This window comes from Polypterus senegalus, chromosome 2, assembly GCF_016835505.1.
Source record: "Polypterus senegalus isolate Bchr_013 chromosome 2, ASM1683550v1, whole genome shotgun sequence".
NCBI classification, from domain to species: domain Eukaryota; kingdom Metazoa; phylum Chordata; class Cladistia; order Polypteriformes; family Polypteridae; genus Polypterus; species Polypterus senegalus.
The window spans coordinates 150,735,612-150,760,905 of NC_053155.1; the positions used below are offsets into that span (position 1 = coordinate 150,735,612).

Consider the following 25,294-nt stretch of genomic DNA (forward strand, 5'->3'; position numbering starts at 1 on the left):
ACAGCTAAAATTTTATCACTCAATTTCTAATCTTCCATTTATGACTAAGATCTTAGAAAAGGTTGTTGCTGCTCAACTTAATGATTATTTAAACTTGCATGTCTTGCTTGAGTCTTTTCAATCTGAATTCAGAGCCCTACATAGCACTGAAGCTGCTTCACTTAAAGTAACCAATGACTTACTTATAACCGCAGATTCTGGGGTGGCTGCTATTCTAGTTCTCCTTGATTTAAGCGCAGCATCTGATACAGTTAACCATGATATTTTACTGTCCCGACTTTCAGCTATTGGTATCTCTGGTGCGGCTCTTTCTTGGTTCACATCATACCTCAGTGATCGCCAGTATTACGTCTTCATTAGGGAATACAAATCTGCCACTGCTTCACTCACACAAGGTATCCCTCAAGGGTCAGTTCTAGGTCCAATTCTCTTTAACATCTATATGTTCCCATTAGGTGAGATTATTCGTCGATATGGTCTAAGCTTCCACTGCTATGCCAATGACACACAACTTTATGCAAGTGTTGATGCAACTGCAAAATCTTCACCTGTTGCGCTGACTGACTGCATTCGGGAAATCAATCATTGGATGACAGATAATTTTTTACAACTCAATCCTGATTAAACAGAAATCTTATTAGTTGGTACCAAATCTTTCCTCTCTACCCTCCGTGGGATAAAAATTGACATTAATGGGATCCTGGTTCAACCCTCAGCATCAGTCCGTAATTTCGGTGTTATCTTTGATCAGCTTCTTACTTTTTAACCACACATTAGCTCAATAGTACAGACAGCCTTTTTCATCTTCACACCATTGCTTATCTGCATTCTTTCTTCAGTGTGAAAGATACTGAAATACTCATTCATGCTTTCATCACTACCCATCTGGACTATTTCAATACTTTGTTTTATGGCCTCCCGACTAAATATATCAACAGATTTACAATATGTTCAGAATTCTGCTGCTTGTTTGCTTACACACACTAAAAATTCTGCTCACATTACTCAAGTCCTCTATGATTTACATTGGTTACCAGTCTTTTCAAGAATCAAATATAAAATTATTCTTCTCATCTTTAAAGCCCTTTATGGTTTATTATCTGTCGGAGCTGCTGCTTCCTTACACTCCTGCCCGTGCATTACGACCACCGGACGCTAAATTACTCACTGTACCTAAATACAGGTTAGTAACTATGGGTGGCAGAGTTTTCAGTATGATAGCCGATAAAATTTGGAATTCTCCCCCTCTCAGTCTTTGCAAGGAAAAATCTATTATTAATTTCAAACTTCTGTTAAAAACATATCTTTTCAATGAGCATTATTCTTTTTCTTGTATGTAATTTCTACTGTCTTGTTAATGTGTGTATTGAATTGTAAAGTGTCCTTGAGTGTATGAAAGGCGCTACATAAATAAAACGTATTATTATCATTATTATTACTAACAAGGTGAAAAGGATATGGTGGGAGGTCCTGGAAAGAAGACTCCTGTGGGCTGGAAACACATAGAAAGAAGAGGAAACAGTATGCTATGAAGGGAATTAGAAACCTTTTATTTGCATTTAAGGTCTTATTATAGAACACCAATCATAATTAAAGACGATTAAAGACATAGGATGCATGCCAGGTGCAGACAAAACAGAAAATGTTGCCCCACTTTCACAGCCCATATTCATTTTCTTGTGGGTTTTCTCAGCTCTGTCTATGCCTGACAACTGAGCACACAACAAAAGAATCGGAGGCCCCAGGTGATACTGTGGTAAAGACGACTAATTTTAGATTGTGCTGAAAAACAAAACTGCTCTACATTACAGAGAAAGAATTCTTCAAGTAATTGACAAATGTTACAGTCAAGCTTTGTCTGGCTTCCTTTGAGTGAGAGTGTTACCAGGTTTGCACAGGACGTGATCTCTTTCTAGTCTTATGAAGTAAGGTAGTCAGCTAAGCTACCTTTGGATTTTAAACAGTTGTTTCTTACCAGTATTGCAGCTCTCCCTAAAACACATTTAAAGGAGTGAAGCCTCATTAATGAAACTGTTTTATCATTAGGCTTACCTTATCTGACATAACATTTTAGAGGATTCTTTTTTAATGATTTTGAAGAAATAATACTTATTATTTCTTTATTTGTAAAATGGACACAGGCTACAAATAGAAATGTACCTCACATTGTATCTTATCTTTGTTAAAATAATCTATGCTTCTTTAATGTGTGGGATTTTCTATATGATTGAAAAATCAGTTTTGTTATGTATGGTGCCTTCAATCTTTAACAATATCAGTCTATCACCTAACAACATATATCATATACTTGTGCATAATTATGAAGGAGTGGGTATGAAATCACCCTCACCATTTTTATACCCATGAAAAGCTGGCCTGATCTTTCATAGTTGGATAAAGCAGATGCTTACAGTGTGGGAGATCAAATACAGGACCTCGGATCAATTTCAAGTCAAGGTAAGAAGAACAGAGAACTTTGATTATAGTGCACCTAATAAAGATTTGAAAATTAGATGAATTAGTGGCTTTAAACTGACACCGTATGAATGAGAATATGCTGTGCACCTCATCCAATGCTGGTTCCTGCCTTGTACTTTCAAATCTCGTAGCAGTTGTACAATGAGGGGCATATGCAGGTTCAAAGGTACACTCCATTTAAAGAACAAGCATAAATAATACAAAAAACAAAATCCTGGCCACTGCAGTTAACAATATTATGGTTGTTCAGTAAAGTGTGTATCTGAAGTACTCTTGTTCTCTGGCTTGTCCCCTGTTTGGTCCAAAACAAAAGACACTGACTTCTGTTGGGCAGCTCCTCTTATATCCAGGAAGGATTGTGAGATGTAGTCCCATGTCCTTTGACTGCAGTCCTCGGGAACTGTGAAGGGAAACACAATGTGGTTAGCTGCAGCACCACCTCTCTTCCCTTAGTGGTATTGTTTACTGTATCAGAGCCATGAGGGTGTCCCCATCTGCATGTATGTAACACAGTGCATCACATTGTGTTACCCCTTCCACCTTAGTAAATTTGAACTTATGGAGGCAAAGCGGATCTTACTGCTGATTTTGAAATATGAAAATTGCTATCTGTGTTTTAAACCAAATTCCAAATAGTTAATTGAAAAAACTTGCATGCAGTAGCATGTCAACCAATAGTGGGCATAATTAATAAGCCATTATTAAAAGGGATTGTCCTTGATTCCTTTAAAGTTACAACTTCCTTAAATAATGCAAATGCAAATCATAATTTTCTTAAGAATTACAGAATCATTTTTCATTTAAAGGACTTTAATTTTAGTTCTAGCATATTAGTGAAACTCATTCTGACTATTCACTAATAAATATCCATTCTTGCCATGTCTGTTCTTAATTTTCTTCTTTAATAATTTCTTCTGCTAAGCTACCTTACACTTACTGGAGGCCAGTTACTGGAATTGCCCCAAACACATTTTTATATAACAGGACAACATAGCTTACAAACTATAGGAAATACCCCTTGTGTCCAGTGATTTTTTAAAAATTTGCATTAAGGATTTCTATATGTGTTCATGTATCATCTTAACTACTGTAGGGTAAATGTTATTTATTAGGTTTCAGCCTATTTAATCTAAGTTACACATCTCTCTCTACAATCTCCAAATCATCAAATACCCACCTTGATAGATCTTGATAGTAACTGTTGGGAAGTTAATCACTTATTCACATATTTCCCAACTGTGGTTGAGAGGAGACTGGAAAATCTATGTGGACATCTGGGCAAAGCTGACTGGATCACAAAGAGAATGCCTTTAAGTGTAATCTGTACACAACCTGATTCATCTTACTCCAAGCTACAAGCCTGTTACTAGATGGCAACCTGTTACCATCAGAATAGTGAGGAAGTGGAGCCTGGAGAATGAAATGGCTCTGAATGACTGCTTCCAAATGACAGACTGGGAAATGATGATATTGTCACATGGGGACAATATTGAGGGACTTTGTTATTGTGGGTACAACTGTGTCGACACAGAAGTTAATATAGTTTGTGATGCAGTGACAGTGTGTTGCTTTCCAAACAACAAGCCTTCTTCCAATGACCAGTCTCCACACACCCTCCCTACTACAACTCCTACCAAGTCAACTGGAATGGTCAGTGAGGAGTCCACCTCTGATCATCAATGTGGGCTGTCCATAACTGAAGACCAAGTAAGAAGACAACTGAGAATGCTACACACAGGAAAAGCTGTACGACCAGATGGATTCAGCCTTCGAGTTCTTAAGGCCTGTGCTTACCAACTTTGTGGTGTCACCTACTCAGTCTGCCCCTAAGGCTACAGAAAGTGTCACTGCTGAGGAAAACAACCTGCATTGTTCCTGTACAAAGAAGGCAGACGCCTCCTTACCTAATAACTACAAACCAGTGGCACTTACGTCTTACATTATGTAGACCTTTGAGAGACTGGTCCTGGACTTTATGAGTCCTCTTGTGGTAGATGGACCACAAGACGCACTGCAGTTTGTCTATCGGATAAACTGGATGCAATTATTTATCTGTTATGGGACTGCCTGAAGGTAGTAACAAAGGAGAGAATAAAACAAAACTGAGTGTCATTCTGAAAAAAGCTGCATGTCCTCTCTCTGACACATTATATTAAGAAATGTTACTGGGCTCCTTTATATCAACAGCAATACATCTGCATAATGCCTCACTGTAACTGCCAAGTCAAACATTTTCTTTTTTAATTTTCTTGCTTTATAGTAATTCCATTGTGTGTTCAAACCAAAGTACGTGTGTATATTTGAGGGCCTTGCACAAACGTGATACAACATTTAATACAGATAATATCAAACCAGCCTACAGTTATAGTTTTATTCACAAATGCAGTAATAATTGGTTAACAACAAAGGATATACAATTGAAATTATATTCCAACTCAAAAGTAATAATTATATACAGATATGGATCAAAAGATTAAGATTTGTTGTTACATTATTACTTTTACAATGCCAGTAACAATCCTATTTATCAACTCATCAAGTTGTTGAATCAATCAAACCATGCATGAAACAAAATCACAAAGAACTCTTCTACAATCCCTCAAACGGAACTACACTACATTTCATTCTAGTTTTACATGTTTAATGTAAAAACATAAACTTGACAGACATCATGCTAATACTGACACCTCTCTGAGTGACAATATGTGAATGCCTGTCAACAAGACTTGACCCATCCTTGGATAGGATGCTAGCCTACTACAGTGGACAACACTCATTGTCTTGCTTAAGGAAAACTGTTATTCCTACTCCAGTCCTTGCTGGTCTTTTTGGCATTCTATTGGTGCTTTCTATCAGAGTGAATCTGCATGATCCTCAGTGGCTACAAAAGTTGATCCTGCCAGGTTAAGGTAATGAGAGCAAATATATACGTTTTGTTCTTGCTTTGTCACATCTGTAATTCTCTTCAAACACTTTGATTAAATCCTTAAGTTCTACCCTTGGCTATCTTAGTGTTCTTCCTCCTTCACCTTTCTATTTGAATCAATCTTTCCATTTTCTTTACACAGAAATTCCCAAGATCTATCGATATATACTGTAATTCCTTGCCTCATTATTTCTCTGAAATCCTTGCTGTGCTGTGAATTTTTGGCTGAAAAGACGCTTAATGTCCAAATGCAAGAACCACTAGGGTGTCGCAGCCTCACTTCAGGTTAGTTACAGAAGTGATGGTATGTAGAGATGTGCAGATGGATGAATCTTGAAGCACCATGGCTAACAGGCTAAATTTTCCCTCATGTGGAGTAGCCTGGGATACAATGAAATTTAGGTGGCCATATGTAGGAATGGGGATACTAGGTACCTTATATTTTCAAGGATGTTTTTGTTGCAATTTGTTTTTAGTATTTTTAAGTAATCCCTTTGATGACCCATCTTCTGCTAATACTAACCTATATAGTAAACAGGCTAAATAAGTATTAATTCATGTTGCTGCTTGAGACCACAAAATAGGTAGTATTGTCTGCATGTATGTATGTAGGTTCCCAATGCAATTCTACACTCTCTGATCGATTTAGACCAGAATTCAATGCATATAGTGTATCAATAACTATGTAATGGTATCAAATCAAACTGTTAAATTCAAATCTGATTGTAGATCAGGTCACTTTCACAGGATCTGCTACAGAGTGAAATTATATTTATACAGAAATTCCACTGTTCCTACTAATTTCCAGTGCTGATTCAAAACAATACAATTTCCTGTAAAATTTGTGCTTTTCGATGACCATCAACATAAGCCAAAGTCGCTTACTAGGAAAAGCAGGAATTGATCTGTAGCATAGGTGCTTTACTCATGGCAAATTGTATCTAGCATATTTCAGAGCAACACCGCTAGTATTAGTTAAATCAAGAGAGTCACAAAAAGAAAGTAAAAAACTAAAGACCAGTTATTTATTAAGTTTTTAAGACTAAAAATGAGAAAGGAAATGTCTGGCGCTATATCCAGATTGGCCAGTTAGAAGAAGGAGAGGAAAAGAAAAACTCCAGCTCAGGACGATGCTGTGGAAAATAAACCTCTAGTGGTCACAAGGATTAATGACCACCCTTCTAGGCATTTTAATATATATAATGTTGTCGATGATTATTAATTACAACAGGAAATACAAACCTTTATGCTTCATGGAGTTGCAACAGATCTTGAATGACAAACAAATGAAATTTCAAACAACACAATGTCAGATAATTGAGTAAAACTGTCTATGCACAGTATAATGGACATTTATATGGTGATTACAGGGCCATTACTGCATGTGTATAGTGAAATTCTTATTTGCACATGCTAATCAACATGTCACCATTCTGCAGAGCCATGATTGATGTATATAACAACCTTACCTCAAAACTTCAGTCTTCCTTTACTTGAAAAATCATTAAAACCTATTAACATGATAACTTAAACTGGGTTAATAAATCAGAGAATGAATTGTTGCTATATACTATATATTTGTAAAAGAATATTTCACATCATGTAGAGTATGTTACAGCAGGAACATCTCACGTCATTCAAGCATCATATCAGCAGTATTTTACTAGAGCCTAACACTAATCTGCTGTTTCAGTTTTCTGTATCCTGAAAACTAAAATTGTAATAGACAGCTGTACATCCAAGAATGGCTGTCAGTATTAATTTAAGGACATGAATTTTTATGATAGCCCTTTGAACTAAGTAGTCCCGTAGAAATAAAGGTTGTGGCATAAGTGTGCCCCGTGGTGGGCTCGGGCCCACTTTAGAGTCACACCCCAAAGCCTTCATGTTTCCACAGCCCTACTTGGATTAGGCTTACTCAGATTTCTTACTGTATAAATGAATGGACAGGTGGTTAATATAACAATTTGCATTTTTGGAAGAAGAACTCAACAAAGTAAATCATATTATGATACTGCTTTCTGATTTCCAATCTTTCTAAAATTAACTGAAAAAAACATTCTTATAAAATCAGAAAATCTGCAATCTACTCTGCAGAGACAGAAAAAAGTTCTTTAAATAATATTTTTAATTAATAGAAAAACAAAAAAGTCACTGTTCTGCTTTTCAAGTGCAGATTAGAAGATAAAAAGAAGAAACCACATATGCATATCATTCATTATCTGTGTGAAACCAGGTTGTCATAGTCATTGCTCTAGTGCCAGTAGAGCAGAAAGGAGTTTGTACAACAGGATCTACCACACTTAAATGTAAGTCATATGGGGGGATTGTAGTCTGTCTGACATTATCACGCTATAGTCACAACTTTTAGATATTTTTATTCTTAAAGGTTAATGGACATTACTCTCATAAAATAAGGCTTATTTATACTGTTAATTATTGTTACAGTTCTAAATTCAAAATAGTTATTATGTAAGTGCATGAAGAGTAGAATGGACAGTATAGAGAACAAAGGGTAGTGTTTTGCTGCACAGTACTAGGACCCTCATCAACTGAGCACAGTCTTAGTGTTCTTCATGTGTCTTCAAGGGTCTCCTCTGGGTGCTCTGGCTTACTCTTCTCTTTCCAGGTTTCATGTATCTGCGTGAGTGAAAGTGCTCTTCAATAGACTGGCATCCATTATTGCCAGTCTATGACTCTAAAACATGCACTAAATGTACAGTACTTACCAAACAGACAGATGAGGTGTCTTATAAGAGGAAACTTTTATGTGTATCTTACAAGACAGATTTGCTTATCATTACCTGTGCTTTGTTGTTTTATATTTAATTGTAAACCATTATCTGACAATGTTTTCCAAAAGAAAGAAAATAAATACCTTCCTATATGCTACACCTTGAATTTATTTTCAGGTAAATTGCTAAGCACAGATTGCATTATAGTAGTGAAACAACATCTAGCTTGTGCAATCATTGAGAAAGAGTGGCAGCATGCATAAGCTTTTCAACATACACAAGTCATTTGACTTATTCTTGTTGGGGGTCTCGCTGTCTTTTCGTTCAACTCTCTTAGCCCTTAAACTTTGCTGTATTCTTTTTGGTGCCCCCTCTGTCCCCAGCCTCTCCTTTAACCTCATGCTGCTTTTGCCAGCCTCATGTATCGGACGCTGTTACACATAATGGTTGAGGCTGGGGAATAAAAACTGAACACTGGCTGTGATCAGTGCTCTAGCATTGTGCCTCAACAGCCCTTTGAAAAGCCATCTAGATCATGATTTTAAAATCTATTGTCCAGTGTTTTTGACTTCTTGTCTGTTCTTTTGGAATTTGCTTAATTGTAGTGATTTAGATATCTCTGCTTGTGTTCTACCTATGAACACTTGCTGTTGACCCCATGCTGCTGTTTGCTTGTTTTGGCTTCCCTTTTGAATTGTTATTGTAATATATTGTTTTGTGTCTCTGACTTTGTAGATCACATCCTTTGTACTGATTTGGTATTTGATTCATCATTATTAGTCCCAAAAGGGAAATTTGGCTTTTTATAGTAGCTCCATAAATAAATAAATGTACAAATAGATAGATACATATACACTGGTCTGAACACACATCAGAATGACTAAAAAGAATTTAAAGAAAAAGAAAACTTCTAACTTGACCATCACAGTTACAGTGAGATATTGTGCAGATATATTGCCGATGGTATAAGGGACCCTCCACTAGCATTTCTTCACACACTTCTGAATAAGTATGCTGAATAATTCATTGGCTGAAAGTCCTCAGTGTTAGTGTATCAGAAAAAGGATGTACAGCATTGCTCATAATGGCACTCAGTTTGATTTAATTGTCTCCATTGTTACTACGTCCAGGGGGTCCAGAGGGCATCCCACAGCTCAGCCTGCCCTATTAATTACTTTGTTCATTCAGTGGGCCTCTCTTGAAGTGATGGGTAAGTGAAGGGGAAAATATCATGACAACGTCTCTCTTGCCACTTGATTGGTCCATGATTGGCATTGCCAGGCAACAGAAGTAGATTGGTGGGGCACGTAAAAGGAGGAGCCGCTGCACAGCAGGCATCAGGGCACTCTGGGAGCTCTTATGTATTTCTAAAACATTTTGTGTATTTTTTATCAATTTTTGTGTGTATACTTTCTGATACAATATGCCTCTTGACTGGGTTACCACTGAATGATATTATGTTATACTATATTGATATTATATCTGGTGAAACAAAAGTTTAATTATATATTAGCTAACACTGGTTTTCTTCATTTGTAGGTTCCTTGCCAACTGTAAAGCAAGAATGAATCCTGAAGACATGCATGCACACTCGGAAAATCTATCAGTCTTTAAAAATGACTCCTGCGATATCTTCATTTTCCCTAAGACTGCCAAAGTCCTATTTCCAATTTTTTACCTAGCCATCTTAATAATTGGCTTGATGGGAAATCTTCTTGTCCTTTATATCATCTTTCATAATCAACTTAAAGTCAACTCAACAAGAATCTACCTGGTCAACCTTGCTCTGTCAGACACTTTGTTTGTTTTGGCATTACCAGGGAGAATTGTTTACAACATAAGAGGGTTTGACTGGCCATTTGGGGACTTTCTTTGTCGGATTAACGCTGTCATTATTTACACAAATACATATGTTGGCATTGGCCTTATGACCTGCTTAAGCATTGATCGCTATTTGGCAATGGTTCATCCTCGTCACTTCAGAAAACTTAGGAGTGTGGGAGTTGTAAAGGGTATCTGTGTTTTAACATGGTTTCTTGTCTTTTGCCAGACAGGTCCTATGCTTTTCCATAACATGGTGAAAAACATCAATGGAAAGAGGTTGTGTATGGAGTTCTTTGGCATGGATGGGCATAAAAATCTGCCCTACCTACTTCTTCTCGCGTGTGCTTTTAGCTATGGATTCCCTTTAGTGATCATCATTTCATGCTATGTAAAAATCAACCATAAACTGCACAAAGTTGCACAGCAGAACACAATGAGTGGCAAATATGGACAAAATAAAAGAGCCTCTGGGATTATCTTCTCTATTCTGCTGGCTTTTATTTTATGCTTCAGTCCATACCACATAAACCTTATGCAGTTTATGATTAAGAAGCTTTATTACCAACCCTCCTGCGAAGAACTGAAGAACTTCAAAATGTCTCTTCAAGTTACTTTATCGATTATGAACCTTAATTCCACATTGGACCCTGTCATCTACTTCTTTGCAGTTAAAAGCTACAAGCAAAAAGTTATGAGCATCTTAAAGAGTCGCCTTTCTGCACCTGGTATTTCTCTTAAAACGGGCTCAGAGAGCATCAGCAACAGTTAGAGAGAAGCAGAAGGAGGATCTGGAAGAAATCCCCTATCAAAGAAAGCCCAGCAGAAGAATGTAGATTTCTAACCTGTGTGGTGACCTGTACCTCATTGGACTTTGCAGCTTTAATGACATTTCTATAAATATTGTGGTGCAAAAAGGCCATCTGACATGTCATGGAATGGTGAAGCAAATACTAAATGAGTGTAAATTATAAGATCTATCTATCTATCTATCACCCTGCTTTAAGTTTTTTCATCATGTGGAAATTTTGGTCTTTAGAAACACTTTGATCTTCCTTATACTGATTTTAAAGATTGATATATATAGAGTTTGTCAAGAAAGAAAAATGCTTGCTCTTTGTTTTTTTAATGGAAGTGACTTTATTGGAATCTGTTTTAGTGTTTAAATCAATGTGAACATTTTACTATTTCTGCTTTTTTAAAGGAAAAGATCTTATGAAACTCATAGAATTAATTCTAGACCTAGGTTTCAGGAGATGGTAGACTTGACTTATAAGCATCTCATAAGGTTGACAGAACTTCTCTTCTAAAGTATGCTATTTTGAACGGAACAAAGAAAGACTTTTAATACTAAAAATTGTTCCAGGTCACCTTAGAAGGACAGGATGGTCATAGTCAATGAAAGTGTGCCAGCTTGGAGGCAATAACGAGTAATGAAAAGAGAGTGATTTACAGTGCAGAATTTGACCTGGCATTACTGTTGTAAAACTGCTGTTTATAAATAATAAAACAAGCAGATGATGACAAATGTATTCTTTCAAAGGTAAAATGAAACAATACTTACTATTTATGCTGAAACACATTGAGAGGTTTCTCTAAGCTTGTCTGAAACATATCTATCAACTTCACGATAAACATCAATTTTTTTGTTTTTGATGACAAAAAAATTAAGAAACAAACATTTCAAAAATTCAGTTACTGAACTTTCTGTTTGGTCATATGAAAAAAGCAGTGATATCAAAGAGTCGTAATAATAAGCATTGTGGTAAATTTTGGAATTTGCTTATGACAATAAAGTGCATTAGAGTGAAGACTTTGAAAGTGTGTGGGTGTTGAAACAAGTTGTGTGTTCTAACAGGAGAGAGTGAGATCGTTTTTCTTTAATTTTCTGGTGGATTTTGTTTATAAATGTGGAATAATAAGAGTTTGTACAGTGCTTATATAAAATAGGAGAAAATTAATATAGTGTAAATATTATAAGCTTACCAAACTCCTGTTTGAATCTGTATGTGGAATGGAGTAAGTATTGTATAGTGGTTAAGGTGTACCAATATTTTTGGTTTTTAATTTCAAATTTGTTCAATATCCATTAAAATGTTTGTGTTTTTCTGTGAAATGTGTTTTTTTTAAATAAAAGATCCATTTTATAGTGCATTTCATGTCTATCTATCTGTCTATCTTGATATTGTATTTTTGTGATGAGGTCATCTTTGGGACTCACATCAAATGGTTGCAGGCCACAGTATACAAATCAAAAACTTTTTGTTTATTACAGACACACAGTGGTTATATCGATTGGAGGGCAAATCAAATAATGATTCACCATTCAAAAGCTGTAAACTGTACAGGACCATAGTTGTTACGGTCTAACTTAGCCCCTGAGCCTGACTTCCTGTGCTCTCTTTCTTCTCTCTCGTTCTCGCGTTCTTCTTCATTCTCTCTAACCTTCATCCTCTTCATTTTCTGGTCACTAGTTCTCCCTCTTCTTTAGCTACTGATCTTCTCAATGTGCAACTGAGGCAGCTTAACTTCTGGGGAGCAGTACCTTTAAATACATCTGCTCTTTATGAAGAATTAGCTGAATGGTATGAGTGCAATTCAGGTCAGGTTTCTCCTTCAGACACCAAATCTAACAAATAAAACTTAATATTTGCCTTGAATGGAAATCCACACTTTTCACAGGATCTTCTATTTGTATCCAGTGTTCCATGGCACACCATGACGCTAGAATTGAATTGGAGTGGGTTTAGTAAATGGGTGGTTCAGAAAACATATAAAAACTCAAAAGTATTTTCTGTACACTGTACAAAGCTGTTCATTTTACTTAGAACTTATAATTACAGTTAACAATAACTGAACCTTTAAGACCAAAACAAGAAAAATAATATTTCAGTAGCCTGAACAGGAAAACTCAGGTTCACAAAATGGATGAACGGATTCTTTAAATATAATTCAATAAGAAATTAGCTGCTGGACTACTGCTTAAAGCATTTCTGCTGGTTGGTCATCCTGCTGTGCCAATCATCCCATTCTGGCAAATGATAAAATAATCATGAGGCAGTTAACCCCCCCCCAGTAACTCTGTTAAAAATAAATGAGCGCATGCATATTTTCGATTGCCACTCTACCTATGGAAATGCTTCATTAAGCCTAAGCACATTAAGGAAGAAAAAAAATACAAGCCATTACAAAAACACACTTTAACAAAAGAAAATCATTCATTTACCAAAGTAAAATTGTTGATGCACGCCAGATGTTTTATCTATGATAAGTCTAGGGCAGCATTCTAGCTTTAAAATGAAAAGTTAGTTACAACCCCACCCTAAACCAGTGGCATGGACAACTACTGCTTATTAACTACTAAAAATAAAACAGCACTCCTCAATATAATTAAGGGCAGAGTGTTGTATGAATCTGTATATGTTAACTTTAATATATTATTGAAGCAGTATGAGATAGATAGATAGATAGATAGATAGATAGATAGATAGATAGATAGATAGATAGATAGATAGATAGATAGATAGATAGATAGATAGATAGATAGATAGATAGATAGATAGATAGTCACAGCGACACAAGGAATGATATACTTTCGGGATGGAAAAAAAGAGTTTTCATCTGACCTGGAAGTGCTAGGAAGTCACATGGGCAAGGGTTCAGAAGCACTTCCAGGTCACGGACTATATAAAGGACTGTGGGAGATCCCAGAGTTGAGCTGAGCTGGGTGGAAGGGTGGCAATGCGTCTTGGAGTGGAGGATTGGTTTATTGTTTGAGTATTGTGGAGTGTAGGGTGCTTTGTGCACATTATTGTGTTAATAAATTCAATTATTGGACTTTTACCTGGTGTCTGGCATCTAGTCTGAGGGTTCAAGGGGACGACAGCGCCCTCAATCTGTCACAATAGATAGATAGATTCTTTATTGATTGTAAGGGGAAATCAAAGCATTTCAAATATATACAAAACTATTGCTAGGTCTAAATAAATAATACAAACTATATAATAAATGTGATTCTACTCAGTTGATATGCTAAAAATAATATAAAATATTATCTAACCAGATAATGTATAGTAACATTTGATGGCAGCTGGAATCTAATATGTATACAGTTAGTTGTATGGCTACTTCCACTTCAGGTAAAAAATTTCAATTATTCAGTGTATAACACAAAGGCTCAAAGATTTGAGGCCCAAGAAGGGAACAACACTGTTAAATGCAGAATGACTTGGGTAGGTGTGCCAAGACCCCGGTAACATTACCAAAGGCATCGCATATGAAGAAAAGCCAAGGCACGCTTGTGGTCTCTCTTGAGTCCAGTAGTCATTTTACCGAGGAGCTGTAGTAAGCTGAGTGAGCCGTGGTCACAAATTGTCTTCAGCATCTGAAAATTTGGGGATTTGGTGGTAGCAGATGAATACATAGGCTCCCTGGCATCTTCTATTGCCCTTTTATTCCCTTTGTGTTTTTCCAGTTGGGCACAATTAAACTATGATGCCTGCAGCACTAGCTGTTAAGAAATGAACTGTTCAGTTATTATTAGTAATAACACGTGATGCAATGAACATAATTGCAGAAAATATAACTTTACATCTTTATATTATGGATAACACTCCTCCCTCCACGCAGGAGCTGATCTAAGACACCTCAGGGTAGGAACCTTGGATTCTTCATTGAATGGATGTGAGTCCATCAGAACTCACAATAACATACAGAGCCACACTGGGCTGGACGTTTCCGAGGGTGGAGTAAAATCTATGAAGTATATTATGTTGTGTGCATTGATAACTGGAATTCCTGGAGTAAAATTAAACATTCCTAATTATATTGTGCCAGGAGAGAGGGAAAATTAGTGGTGTTAGAGATTTGGACCAGAGTGAAACTAGAGGGAGAAGTTTGTAGAATGCTTTACAGAGTAAAGCAGGGTCTCCAACTCTGGTCCTGGAGCACTACTGTGGCTGCAGGTTTCATTCTAACCATTTTCCTAATTAACATATTTCCTATTCATTTTAATTGACTTATCTGTAAAACTCATTTTAACAGTTAAGGTAGCATGGTGGCTCTGAGGCTAGGGATCTGTGCCAGCAATCGGAAGGTTGCCTGTTCAAATCCTGTAAATGCCAGAAGCCTTTAACCTCCAATTGCCCTGTCCTGGGTATGATGTTAACCTGCATCCAATATTCCATTCCATTTAAAATGGAGTTACATAGAGATAACAAAATTAAAACAATGACAATATGCATTTAGTAATTAAAAAATTTAAAAGGAAAAGGGAGCTTAGACCAATTATTTATAAAGACAGCTGCATCAATACAATACAATACAGTTTATTTTTGTATAGCCCAAAATCACACAGGAAGTGCCGCAATGGGCTTTAACAGGCCCTGCCTTTTGACAGCCCCCCAGCCTTGACTCTCTGAGAAGACAAGGAAAAACTCCCAATAAAAACCTTGTAGGGAAAAATGGAAGAAACCTCGGGAAAGGCAGTTCAAAGAGAGACCCCTTTCCAGGTAGGTTGGGCGTGCAGTGGGTGTCAAAAGTAGGGGGTCAATACAATACAATACACAGAACAGAACAATTACTTAATACAGCATAATAATAAAAATTTTAGAAGTACGGTTTAACAGTAGATGATATGACATAATTAGGTTTGGATATTTTTAGAGTCCTGGAGACCTCATCCATCTAGCTGCCTCCCCATTTGGCCATGCCACGGCTGAAACGTTGCTCCGATGAAAGGACCCCTCTTTCCCATGATTCCTGTGATCCTCCATCAGGGATGACTTTACCATAGGCAGGCAAACAACTTGGCAGGTGGGCCGTGGCACCAATGGCCACATTTGGGTACCGAGAAAAGAAACAGAATAGGTGAGGGTTAGTATTCAAATATAATTATCATGTTACTTATGTTATAGTGCTAATGACTAACAACAGAGATGCAGTATGTACAGTTAATCAGCAGCTCTAGTCAGGATATGCTAAACTGAAGTAGTGAGTCTTCAGCCGAGATTTAAAGGCTGAGACCGAGGGGGCATCTCTTATGGAAGCAGGAAGACCTTTCCACAGTTTAGGGGCCCTGTAACTAAAAGCTCGACCTCCCACTGTTATTTTATTAATCCTTGGAATAATAAGCAGACCAGCATCTTGAGATCTTAATGTGCGCTCAGGTTTGTAAGTCATGATAAGTTCAGACAAGTAAGCCGGACCTTGGCCATTTAATGCTTTGTATGTTAAAAGGAGGATTTTGAAATCTGCCCTAAACTTAACTGGGAGCCAGTGTAAAGATTTAAGAACTGGGGTTATGTGTTCATATTTTCTTGTTCTTGTAATAATTCTTGCAGCTGCAGTTTGGATTAACTGGAGGCTGAATAAAGAACAGTTTGAACAGCCAGTGAACACCGCATTGCAGTAGTCAATCCTACTAGAGATAAATGCATGAATTAATTTCTCACAATCCTGTTTATTTAGAAAGCGCCTTAATTTCCTAACATTTTTAAGATGGAAAAAACATGTTTTGGACGACTTTGTAATATGTGCTTTAAATGACATGCTAGAGTCAAAGATAACACCTAGATTGCGGGCTGATTCAGTAAAATTAATTGGGATTCCAACTGAGTTAAATGACGACAAAATATTGCTGTGATCAGCGTCATTCCCTCCAACAATTAACATCTCTGTTTTATCTGTATTTAAAGACAAGTAGTTCTCATTCATCCATTCCTTTAATTCACTAACACAACTAATTAAAGACAACATCGGAGAAACTTCATTTGATTTAAATGAAAGGTATAACTGGGTGTCATCTGCATATGAGTGAAAATTAACATTATGTTTCCTAATGAGAGATCCCAGTGGAAGCATGTAAAGTGAAAACAGTAAAGGTCCCAGTACTGAGCCCTGCGAGACACCATATTGAACTTCTGTGTATAATGATGGAGTACTGTCTGCACATTTCTGTACATACTGGAATCGATTTGATAAATAAGAACTGAACCAAGCGAGCACGGAGCCTGTAAGCCCAACATCGTTTTCTAGCCTGTGCAGTAAAATAGAATGGTCAATGGTGTCAAATGCTGCACTTAAGTCCAACAACATAATTACAGTGGAGTTTCCTTCATCAGAGGATATCAGAATGTCATTTACAACAGTACATGGCAGTAGTTATGGAAAGCTGTGTCCATGAGTGAAGAAGAGGTATTAATTCCTAAATATCTGAGCTTCATGAATATAAAGATGAAAGACAGAAAAGAGGCACGACGGCAGATATTATTGAAAGGTAAAATGTAGGATTTTCGTCAGTTCATTTTATAGTATGATAAGGATTCAGAGAGCTTAAATAAAAGCAAAACATACAGCATATCAGGAGGGGCATCATCAAGATAAACAAGAATGTCATGTGCATATGTAGAGATTAAGTGATGAGTATCATGCACAGTCACAGTCATAGCTAATGGCTCAAAATATAAATTGAAAACAAGACAGAAAACAGGCATCACTGCCTGGCCCCTGTATTGATTCTGAAAGAATGGGAAGTCTTTCAGTTAGTCAGCATAACTAAACAGGGAGATGAGTATAGGTTATTAAATAGTTTGATATAGACTCAGCCAAACCCATTCATAACAATTGCCAGTACATGTAATTGAAGGCTTTTTCAGCATTGAGAGAGGATGGATGAGAAAGTGGTAGGGTCAGCACTGACAATATATAAGAGTTTTCTCACATTATCAGAGGCTAAACAAGAGTGAATAAAACCAACCTGATTCGGATGAATTAGACTACAGATGACTTTCTGTTATTGCCATGTTAAGACCTTGGCATCATTTTACATCAGTGTACATGACAGACAAGGGTCTATAGCTATGACGTAAGGAGGGGTCTTCACCCTGCTTTAAAAAGTGAGTGATAACAGTCATATTGATGGCTGGGTTCAAATGACCCACAGAGGTGGCTTCCCTTAACATGCCAAAAAGCAGGAGGGCCAGGTAGTTCCAAAATGTAGAAAGCATTTCTGGAGGCAAACCACCCAAACCAAGTGCTTTGCTAACATTCATGGAGAGCAGGGTCCTCCTAACCTCAGGAAGGGAGATAAAAACACCTAAGATTCTCCGACAGTTGGAGAAAAGGAAGGCTATTGAGAAATTACATCAGAGTGGAAGGTCAGATTCTGGAAGAATTAGAGAACAATTTGGAGTAGAATTCAAGAAATTAGTCATTGATTACAGGGGGATCTTTAGCGACAGCATGTGAAGGTTAATGGTATTTTGCTTGATTTTCAGTGCCAGCAATCTGTTTGGTCTGGCCCAAAACACATGAAAACGAGCCTGAGGCATTTACACTTCTTACTCTCATTACATGTTCACAAACCCGCTGTTATTCTCTACACACTTAAACCTGCTGGGGTTCCATGGCAGTTTTTCAGCATCTGGGATTGTGGTCATGTTTCCTGAAAATCCAAACAGACTCCAATGGTAATGTACTCGCTACCAGCCCTACAAAAAACTTATATCCATTAAATAAAACATATTGTTTATTTGCTTACATTCACTTTATCTTAAATTAATTGAAAAAGCTTTTGGGGTGGTATGGTGATGGACTGCTTTGCTCAGTTGTGGTGTTTTTAACTGTGCGTTTCATGGAAGCATTTGCAACAAGATATTGTTACAAGAATCCCTCACATGTCAACTCAAAGGACTCTGTACAAATATACAACTTGACAATCAAAATACACTGTTCAGAATAACAAGAAAAGTGGTCTCTCCAGCAAACACACACATTCTGTAACAGAGCTAAAAAAATAACATATGCCACCCTGTAGTAAGCTTAGCCCTAAAATATTTTATTTATTTCCAGCATTATTGTTGTAGCGGTCCAGTGCCACTAAGATTCACACTGTCAAAGAGACAGAGATTTATTTATTTTTTTGGTGGAGATTCCAGGGACGCACCCAGCCTTGGTCTGACCCGCACGCACTCACAAGCAGAGACAAAAAAGCCACTTGTAATAAAATAGCAAATAAAGAATGTATTAAACAATAACAAATGAAACAACGATCCCACCCCATCCATTTACAGCGATGTACAATAAACAAAAAAACAACAATAAACACTCACTGTAAAGTCAGTGGAAAACAACAACAGATGAAATGCAATGATGGAGGTACATAGTCCAGAGATCAGCACGTTGAATGGGAATGTAAAGATTCTAAAGTCCTACCGGTATTTCCTGATGAAATGAAGACGGATGAATGGGATCAGGAGCGCTCCTTTCTTCACAGGATGGCAACAAATCCTCGGACAGTCCTCACGTGCAGGAAGACTCCAGACAGACCATAGCCCAAAACAAGAGACAATCAGGACAAAACAGGAATCCACAGGTATTAGAACGGAAGGTAGACAGACAGGAACTTCAGACACAGAATACTTCTCCTTTTTGGTATCACTGGCCTCCTTGTACACATCAGCCCCAGAACCCTAAGTAGATGACGAATAAGAGCCACTGCAGGGACTGCTGGGAGTTGAAGTTTTAATCACCAGTAGCACCGCTACATTGTAATTTGAATAGGCTGAGAGTTAAATATTAAAATATGGTATAAACCTTTTTTTCTTGCTCACACCTGACCAAGCGACAAAAAGTTAACTTAGAATGAAGGAATTACTACTTTCTAATACTGAGCTAAACAGGGCTTTTTAATTTTAATTTTGAAAGTCCTCTGATGACACCTTTGCAGGTATGATAATATAATTAATCAAAACCCTTTTTCTGTGTGATGTGGAACATTTCTTTGGATGAACTATGTACCTCTGCCAAGTCCGATTGACTGTTTTTGGCATTTTACTATGTACTAAATGAACATGCAACTGTCAACATGTGGTGAACCATTGGTAGCACATTTGTCAGGCCCACCAATGTGGGTCAGCATATGAGGCACAACACCTCCATTTCATTCATCAAACCCATTTATTAGTTGTAAATCTGTAGTACAGATGCAGTAACAATTACAAATTTGAGAAGAAGACAGCCTGGAGACTTAACCAATTAATAATGCTGGCCTATATTTGGACCTGCTTAATTTGATGTAACTTTCCTAACATGTCACAGACAAATGACACAAATAATTCCTTCACTGAATGAACCAGGAATTGTGTGACAGGCTTTTAACATAAATGAATAGTACTTTCTCATTAGAGAATCCAGTGGCAGAAAATCAGAAATGCTTAGAAAGGCAGAAGTTCAGCAAGCAAACTTTTTTTGGCAAAGCAAAACTCACTCAACCTGGAGTTTCAGCACCCTTTAAACTTAAGCAACCATGTTCAATTCTTTGATACTTCTCATTCTTTTAACATTTTAACCTCTTTTTTCATTTTGAATGATTATTGTTAAGCTGGTGTATGTGTGCAATAGTTGCATTTCTGGCATAAAAATTATGGAGAGGCCATACGAGAATTTCCCTGTGGGTGTGTAGACTTCCCTAACTAATCATTAACTAAACCTAACTAATAGTGTCTGTCCCCTTCCTGCTAATGATGGGTAAAACCTATAATTTCACACACCTTTCAGTCACAAAAAAATTCAAATATACAATTGAATGCTGCTGCCTTGTCTCCCTCGACTGGCATCAGACCATTGAGATAACCTCTGACATTTTTCTCAACAACTAAAATACTTCCATACAGATTTAAACATTAAGTAAACTGAGAGCCTCACAACCAACATATAATTGACTAAACTAAAACAGCAACACCTCAAGATTAGAACTGAACCTGGCAGGAAAACAGATAAATGGTTTCCTGAGTTAAACCTGAGGTAAAAATGAATGTTAAAGGCAACACAAGCAAAATTAAAAAAAGCAACCGAAATCCAGGCAAGAGGTAAAAATCACAGTTAATAATCAGGCAAGAAGTTGAAAACCACCCAAGATATGAAAAATAAGCACAAAGAGAATTAGAAGGTTTTTTCCACTGATTCGATAAGATCAGTTAATTTGAGGTCACAACCCCAGAGGCCATGCCCCTAGAAAAGCAGAACACGACCTTGACAATAGTTCACAAAAATGCCTTCCACAACAGGAAAAGGCTATAAGTGCTCAAATTTCAGCCCTAATCATGAGAGACATGGATACTACATGCAAAAACACTTTTGGATAAACCTGGGGTCCCATGTACAATTTGTACAGCGTGAAATGTAACACACATGCATGTGCCTGCCATTCCACCTCGACTCCTCACAGAATTATGCCCCTTTGAATATGCAAATCAATATAAATAGCCTCTTAGGTTTAGTGTTTTGTGAAAAGAAAATGGCAAAAGCATGGGAAAAAAAAACTTTAGTGAATGCGAAGTGGAGGTCTTACTCAGTGAAGTGAAATGAGCAACAAAAGGAAATTGATGGAGTGGTACTCAAAAATTCACAGCCAAGTTCAGAAAGTCACACAGAGCCCAGAAAGAAAAAGAAGTGGTCAGATGTCAAAGTCAAGGTGAAAAGACGAGTCATAGTCCACTGTCTGAGTGTCATAAGAAAGAGTATTAGGGTACAGAGAAAAGAAAAATGAATTAGGGACACAGTGAAGAAAAAAAAAGTCGAAATGTTGAATTTATTCTAAAATATTATTGATTAGATCCTGCCAGGTTTTGAAAAAAATTCTGTACAGATCCTCTAACTGAATAATTGATTTTTCCAATTTCAAATAGTATAAAACATCAGTTTCCCACTGACTTAAAAGAGGAGAGTTAGGATTCTTCCACTTTATCAGAATAAGTCTGCGTGCCAACAGTGTAGTGAATGCAATCACAATTTGTTTGTCCTTCTCCACTTTAAGCCCCTCTGGAAGAATCCCAAACACAGCTGTTAATGGGTTAGAAGGGATTGTGAGTCCAAGGCTGTCTGAAAGGCACTTAAACATTTTGGTCCAAAATTATGTTAATTTGGTGCAGGCCCAAAACATGTGACTCAGTGAGGCTGGGACTTGATTGCAGCGTTTGTAGGTTGGATCTTGCCCTGGAAACATTTTGGACAGTTTTAGTCGAGACAGATGTGCTCGATATATAATTTTAAGTTGAATAATTGTATGCTTTGTGCATATGGACCTTGAGTGAATTCTCTGCATTTCTACTTTCCACTCCTTTTCTGATATATTTATTAAGAGATCTTTTTCCCAGTGTCCTCTTGGATCTTTGAAAGGGAGGAACTGTAAAATAATTGTATATATTGCAGAGATGGTGTCTAAGTCCTTGAAATTGAGCAATATTTTTTCCGGCATGGAGGAGGGTGCAAGGTGAGGAAAATCGGGCAGGTTCTGTTTAACAAAGTTCCAAATTTAAAGATAGTGAAAGAAATGTGTAGCTGGAAGGTTAAATTTGGAATGTAATTTTTCACAGGATGCAAAGATGTTGTCTATATAAAGATCTTTAAGCAATTTAATCCCAAATATTTTCCAGATATTAAAAACTGCATATGTTTGAAAGAAATGGTTCTCCTGCAGAGGTGCCACAGATAAAAGATTCTCCATATTAAAATGCTTTCTACATTGGTTTCATATTTTGAGTGAGTGAAGCAGAATTGGGTTGTTAGTTATTGACGATAACTTGCTTTTATTGGGGCACAAAGCAGGGAATATAAAGAAGTACTGCAGGATTGTATTTCTATTGCTGACCAAGCCTGTGTATGTCCATCTATTTGTGTCCAGGTTTTTATAGCTTGTATGTTTGCTGCCCAGTAATAAAATTGGAAGTTGGGTAGAGCCATCACACCTTCTGCCTTTGGTCTTTGTAGGGTCGATCATTGGATACATAGATGTTTTGAGTTCCAAATAAATTAGGTTATTGTTGAATCTAATTGCTTAAAAAAATATTTATTGATGTATATTGGAATGTTTTGAAATAAAAAAGAAGTTTAGGAAGAATATTCATCTTAACAACGCTAATTCTTCCAGCTAGAGTGAGATAAAGGGTTGACCATCTATGCAAGTCTTGCTTAATTTTTTCCATACAGACAGCGAAATTTTGCTGATATAGAGCTTTATGTTTACTTGTGATGTTTACCCCATGGTATTTAAACTGATCTGCAATGATAACAGGTAGGGTGTCCAATTTATTATTATATGTTTGAGAATTCACTGGAAAGAGTACTCTTTTATTCAAATTAATTCTGAGACCAGAGATTTTTTGAAATTCTGTAAGTGCTATTAAGACTGCAGGCACAGAATTTTGTGGGTGTGATATATACAGTACCACATCATCTGCATATAGAGAAATTTTCTGCTCCAGTCCTTCTCTGATAATCCCCTTTTTATCTAATAAGAATTTCAACAGTGAACCACCAGTGGTTCAATTGTTTTGTTTAGGAAAGACGATGATTAATGCTTGGTGAAAAGTTTGAGGTAGAATTTGATTGTCTCTAGCTTCTGTAAATGTTGCTAATAGGAGGAGAGCTAGCTGAGCGGAGAATTTCTTATAAAATTCTGCAGGATAACCATCAGGGCCTGCTGCTTTCCCACCTTGAAGTGACTTTATAGCATCTAGTTATTCTGATAGCGCCAGAGGTTTATCCAGTTCTTTCTCACTAAAAGTATCTATTGTGGTATTTGTAATGTATCCAGAAATGCATTAGATTGTGTGTTGTCTTCTTTAAACTCAGTAGAGTATAAGGATTTATAGTAGTCTCTAAAGGTGCACATTATATTTTTTTGGTCAATGATTTTATTTCTGTTTGTTTTGGTGATTACTGGGATTGCATTGCAAACTTCTTGCTTGTGGATTTGTTGAGCTAAAAGCTTATTAGCTTTCTCTCCATGTTCATAGTAATGATGTCTGGATTTATAAATTAGTTGTCTAGTTTCTTTAGTTGTCAAGAGGTTGAGTTTTGAATGCAAAGCCTGCTTTTTCCTATGTAGAGCCTCGCTTGGAAGCCTGGCATGTTCTTCATCTATTCTAGTAATTTAGTTTTTTAGCTCTGATACTTTCTTGGTTTCTAATTTATTCCTGTAGGAAAGATATGAAATAATCTGTCCTCTTAAGAAGGCCTTTAAAGTTTCCCAGAGTATTCCTGCAGAAACCTCTGAGGATGTATTTGTCCCAAGGAAGAAACTGATTTGTTTGGATATAAATTCAGTACAGTTCTCGTCTGCTAATAGAAGCGGGTTAAGATGCCACCTGTGAGGTGAGTGTGTGGGGCATAGTGACTTTAGCTCCAAGATCAGAGGTGCATGGTCAGAAATAACAATAGCATCGTACTTGCAAGATTTAATCATGGGCAAGAAATTATTATCTATAAAGAAATAATTAATTATTGAGTAGCAATGATGTACTGGTGAGTCAGAAGAATATGTTCTTGAGTTTGGGTTTAGAAACCTCCAGGGGTCTGATAAGTTGTGGTCAGTTACAAACTGTGTAATTGTCTTTGCAGTGTTAGATGTCATCCCCTCTATGACAAGAGTCCTATCTAAGAGTGGATTTAAAACACAATTAAAGTCCCCAGCCATTATAATTTTATGAGTGTTCACATTGGGAATGGATGCAAATACATTTTGCATGAATTCCTTATCATCGACATTAGGTGCATAAACATTTATCAAAATCATTTTACAGTTAAATAAGTTGCCCATGACCATCACATATCTCCCTTCAGGATCACATACGACATTGATGTTACAAATGAGACTGTTCTATGTATGAGAATTCACACACCTCTAGTTTTCTTTGTAAAGCTAGAATGGGACATTTGGCCAGTCCAGTCCTTTTGCAGCCGGAAGTGGTCCTTGCTTAGTAAGTGGGCCTCCGGTAAAAATACTATTTTAGCGTTTAAACCTGTTAGGTGAGAGAATACTTTCTTTCTCTTTAATTCGTGATTCAGGCCTTTAACATTCCAGCTCACAAACTTAACTGTCCCATCATGGAGACATTGATTCTGAATTTTTGATGTCATTTTATAGTCTTAAATGGAAGTGAGACAGCTTTAACCTTAATTTCCTATTTCCCCAAGAGTTATTGCCATGCAGCCTATTGTTACGTTGGTAGTTATAATTATAAGGATTAAAAGGATAGATTAGATATAGCCTGCTCTCTTTCTCTCTCTCCCTTATCCCCTCACCCCACCCATTTTGCCTCCCCATGTGAGGCTGGACCCGACTTCACAAAGTCCTGGTCCTCTGACATACCAAGAGATAGACCACATCCAAATCAAAATAAGCCCCCATACAGCGGCGTTTGAGGATTAAAAAGTAGAGATATCTATTACCGATAAAGTCTAAATAATATATGCCTAAAATATAATCAGTAACAAACTATAAGCATAAAATATAATCTTCAGCAGTCTTAAAGTATTAAGATAATACTTCCCA

General features: G+C 36.9%; 1 protein-coding gene and 1 long non-coding RNA gene across 2 annotated transcripts in view; one reads left to right on the top strand and one right to left on the bottom strand.

The window, feature by feature from the left end:
• Positions 1-25,294, bottom strand: part of LOC120523476 — a 64,068-nt gene that overhangs the window by 12,239 nt on the left and 26,535 nt on the right. The window lies entirely within an intron of this gene.
• Positions 7,634-12,039, top strand: LOC120523475 (G-protein coupled receptor 183-like). The gene is made up of 2 exons (XM_039744816.1): positions 7,634-7,713; positions 9,679-12,039. Coding segments are annotated over exons 1-2 (1,056 nt in total). The 5' UTR covers positions 7,634-7,711; the 3' UTR covers positions 10,733-12,039.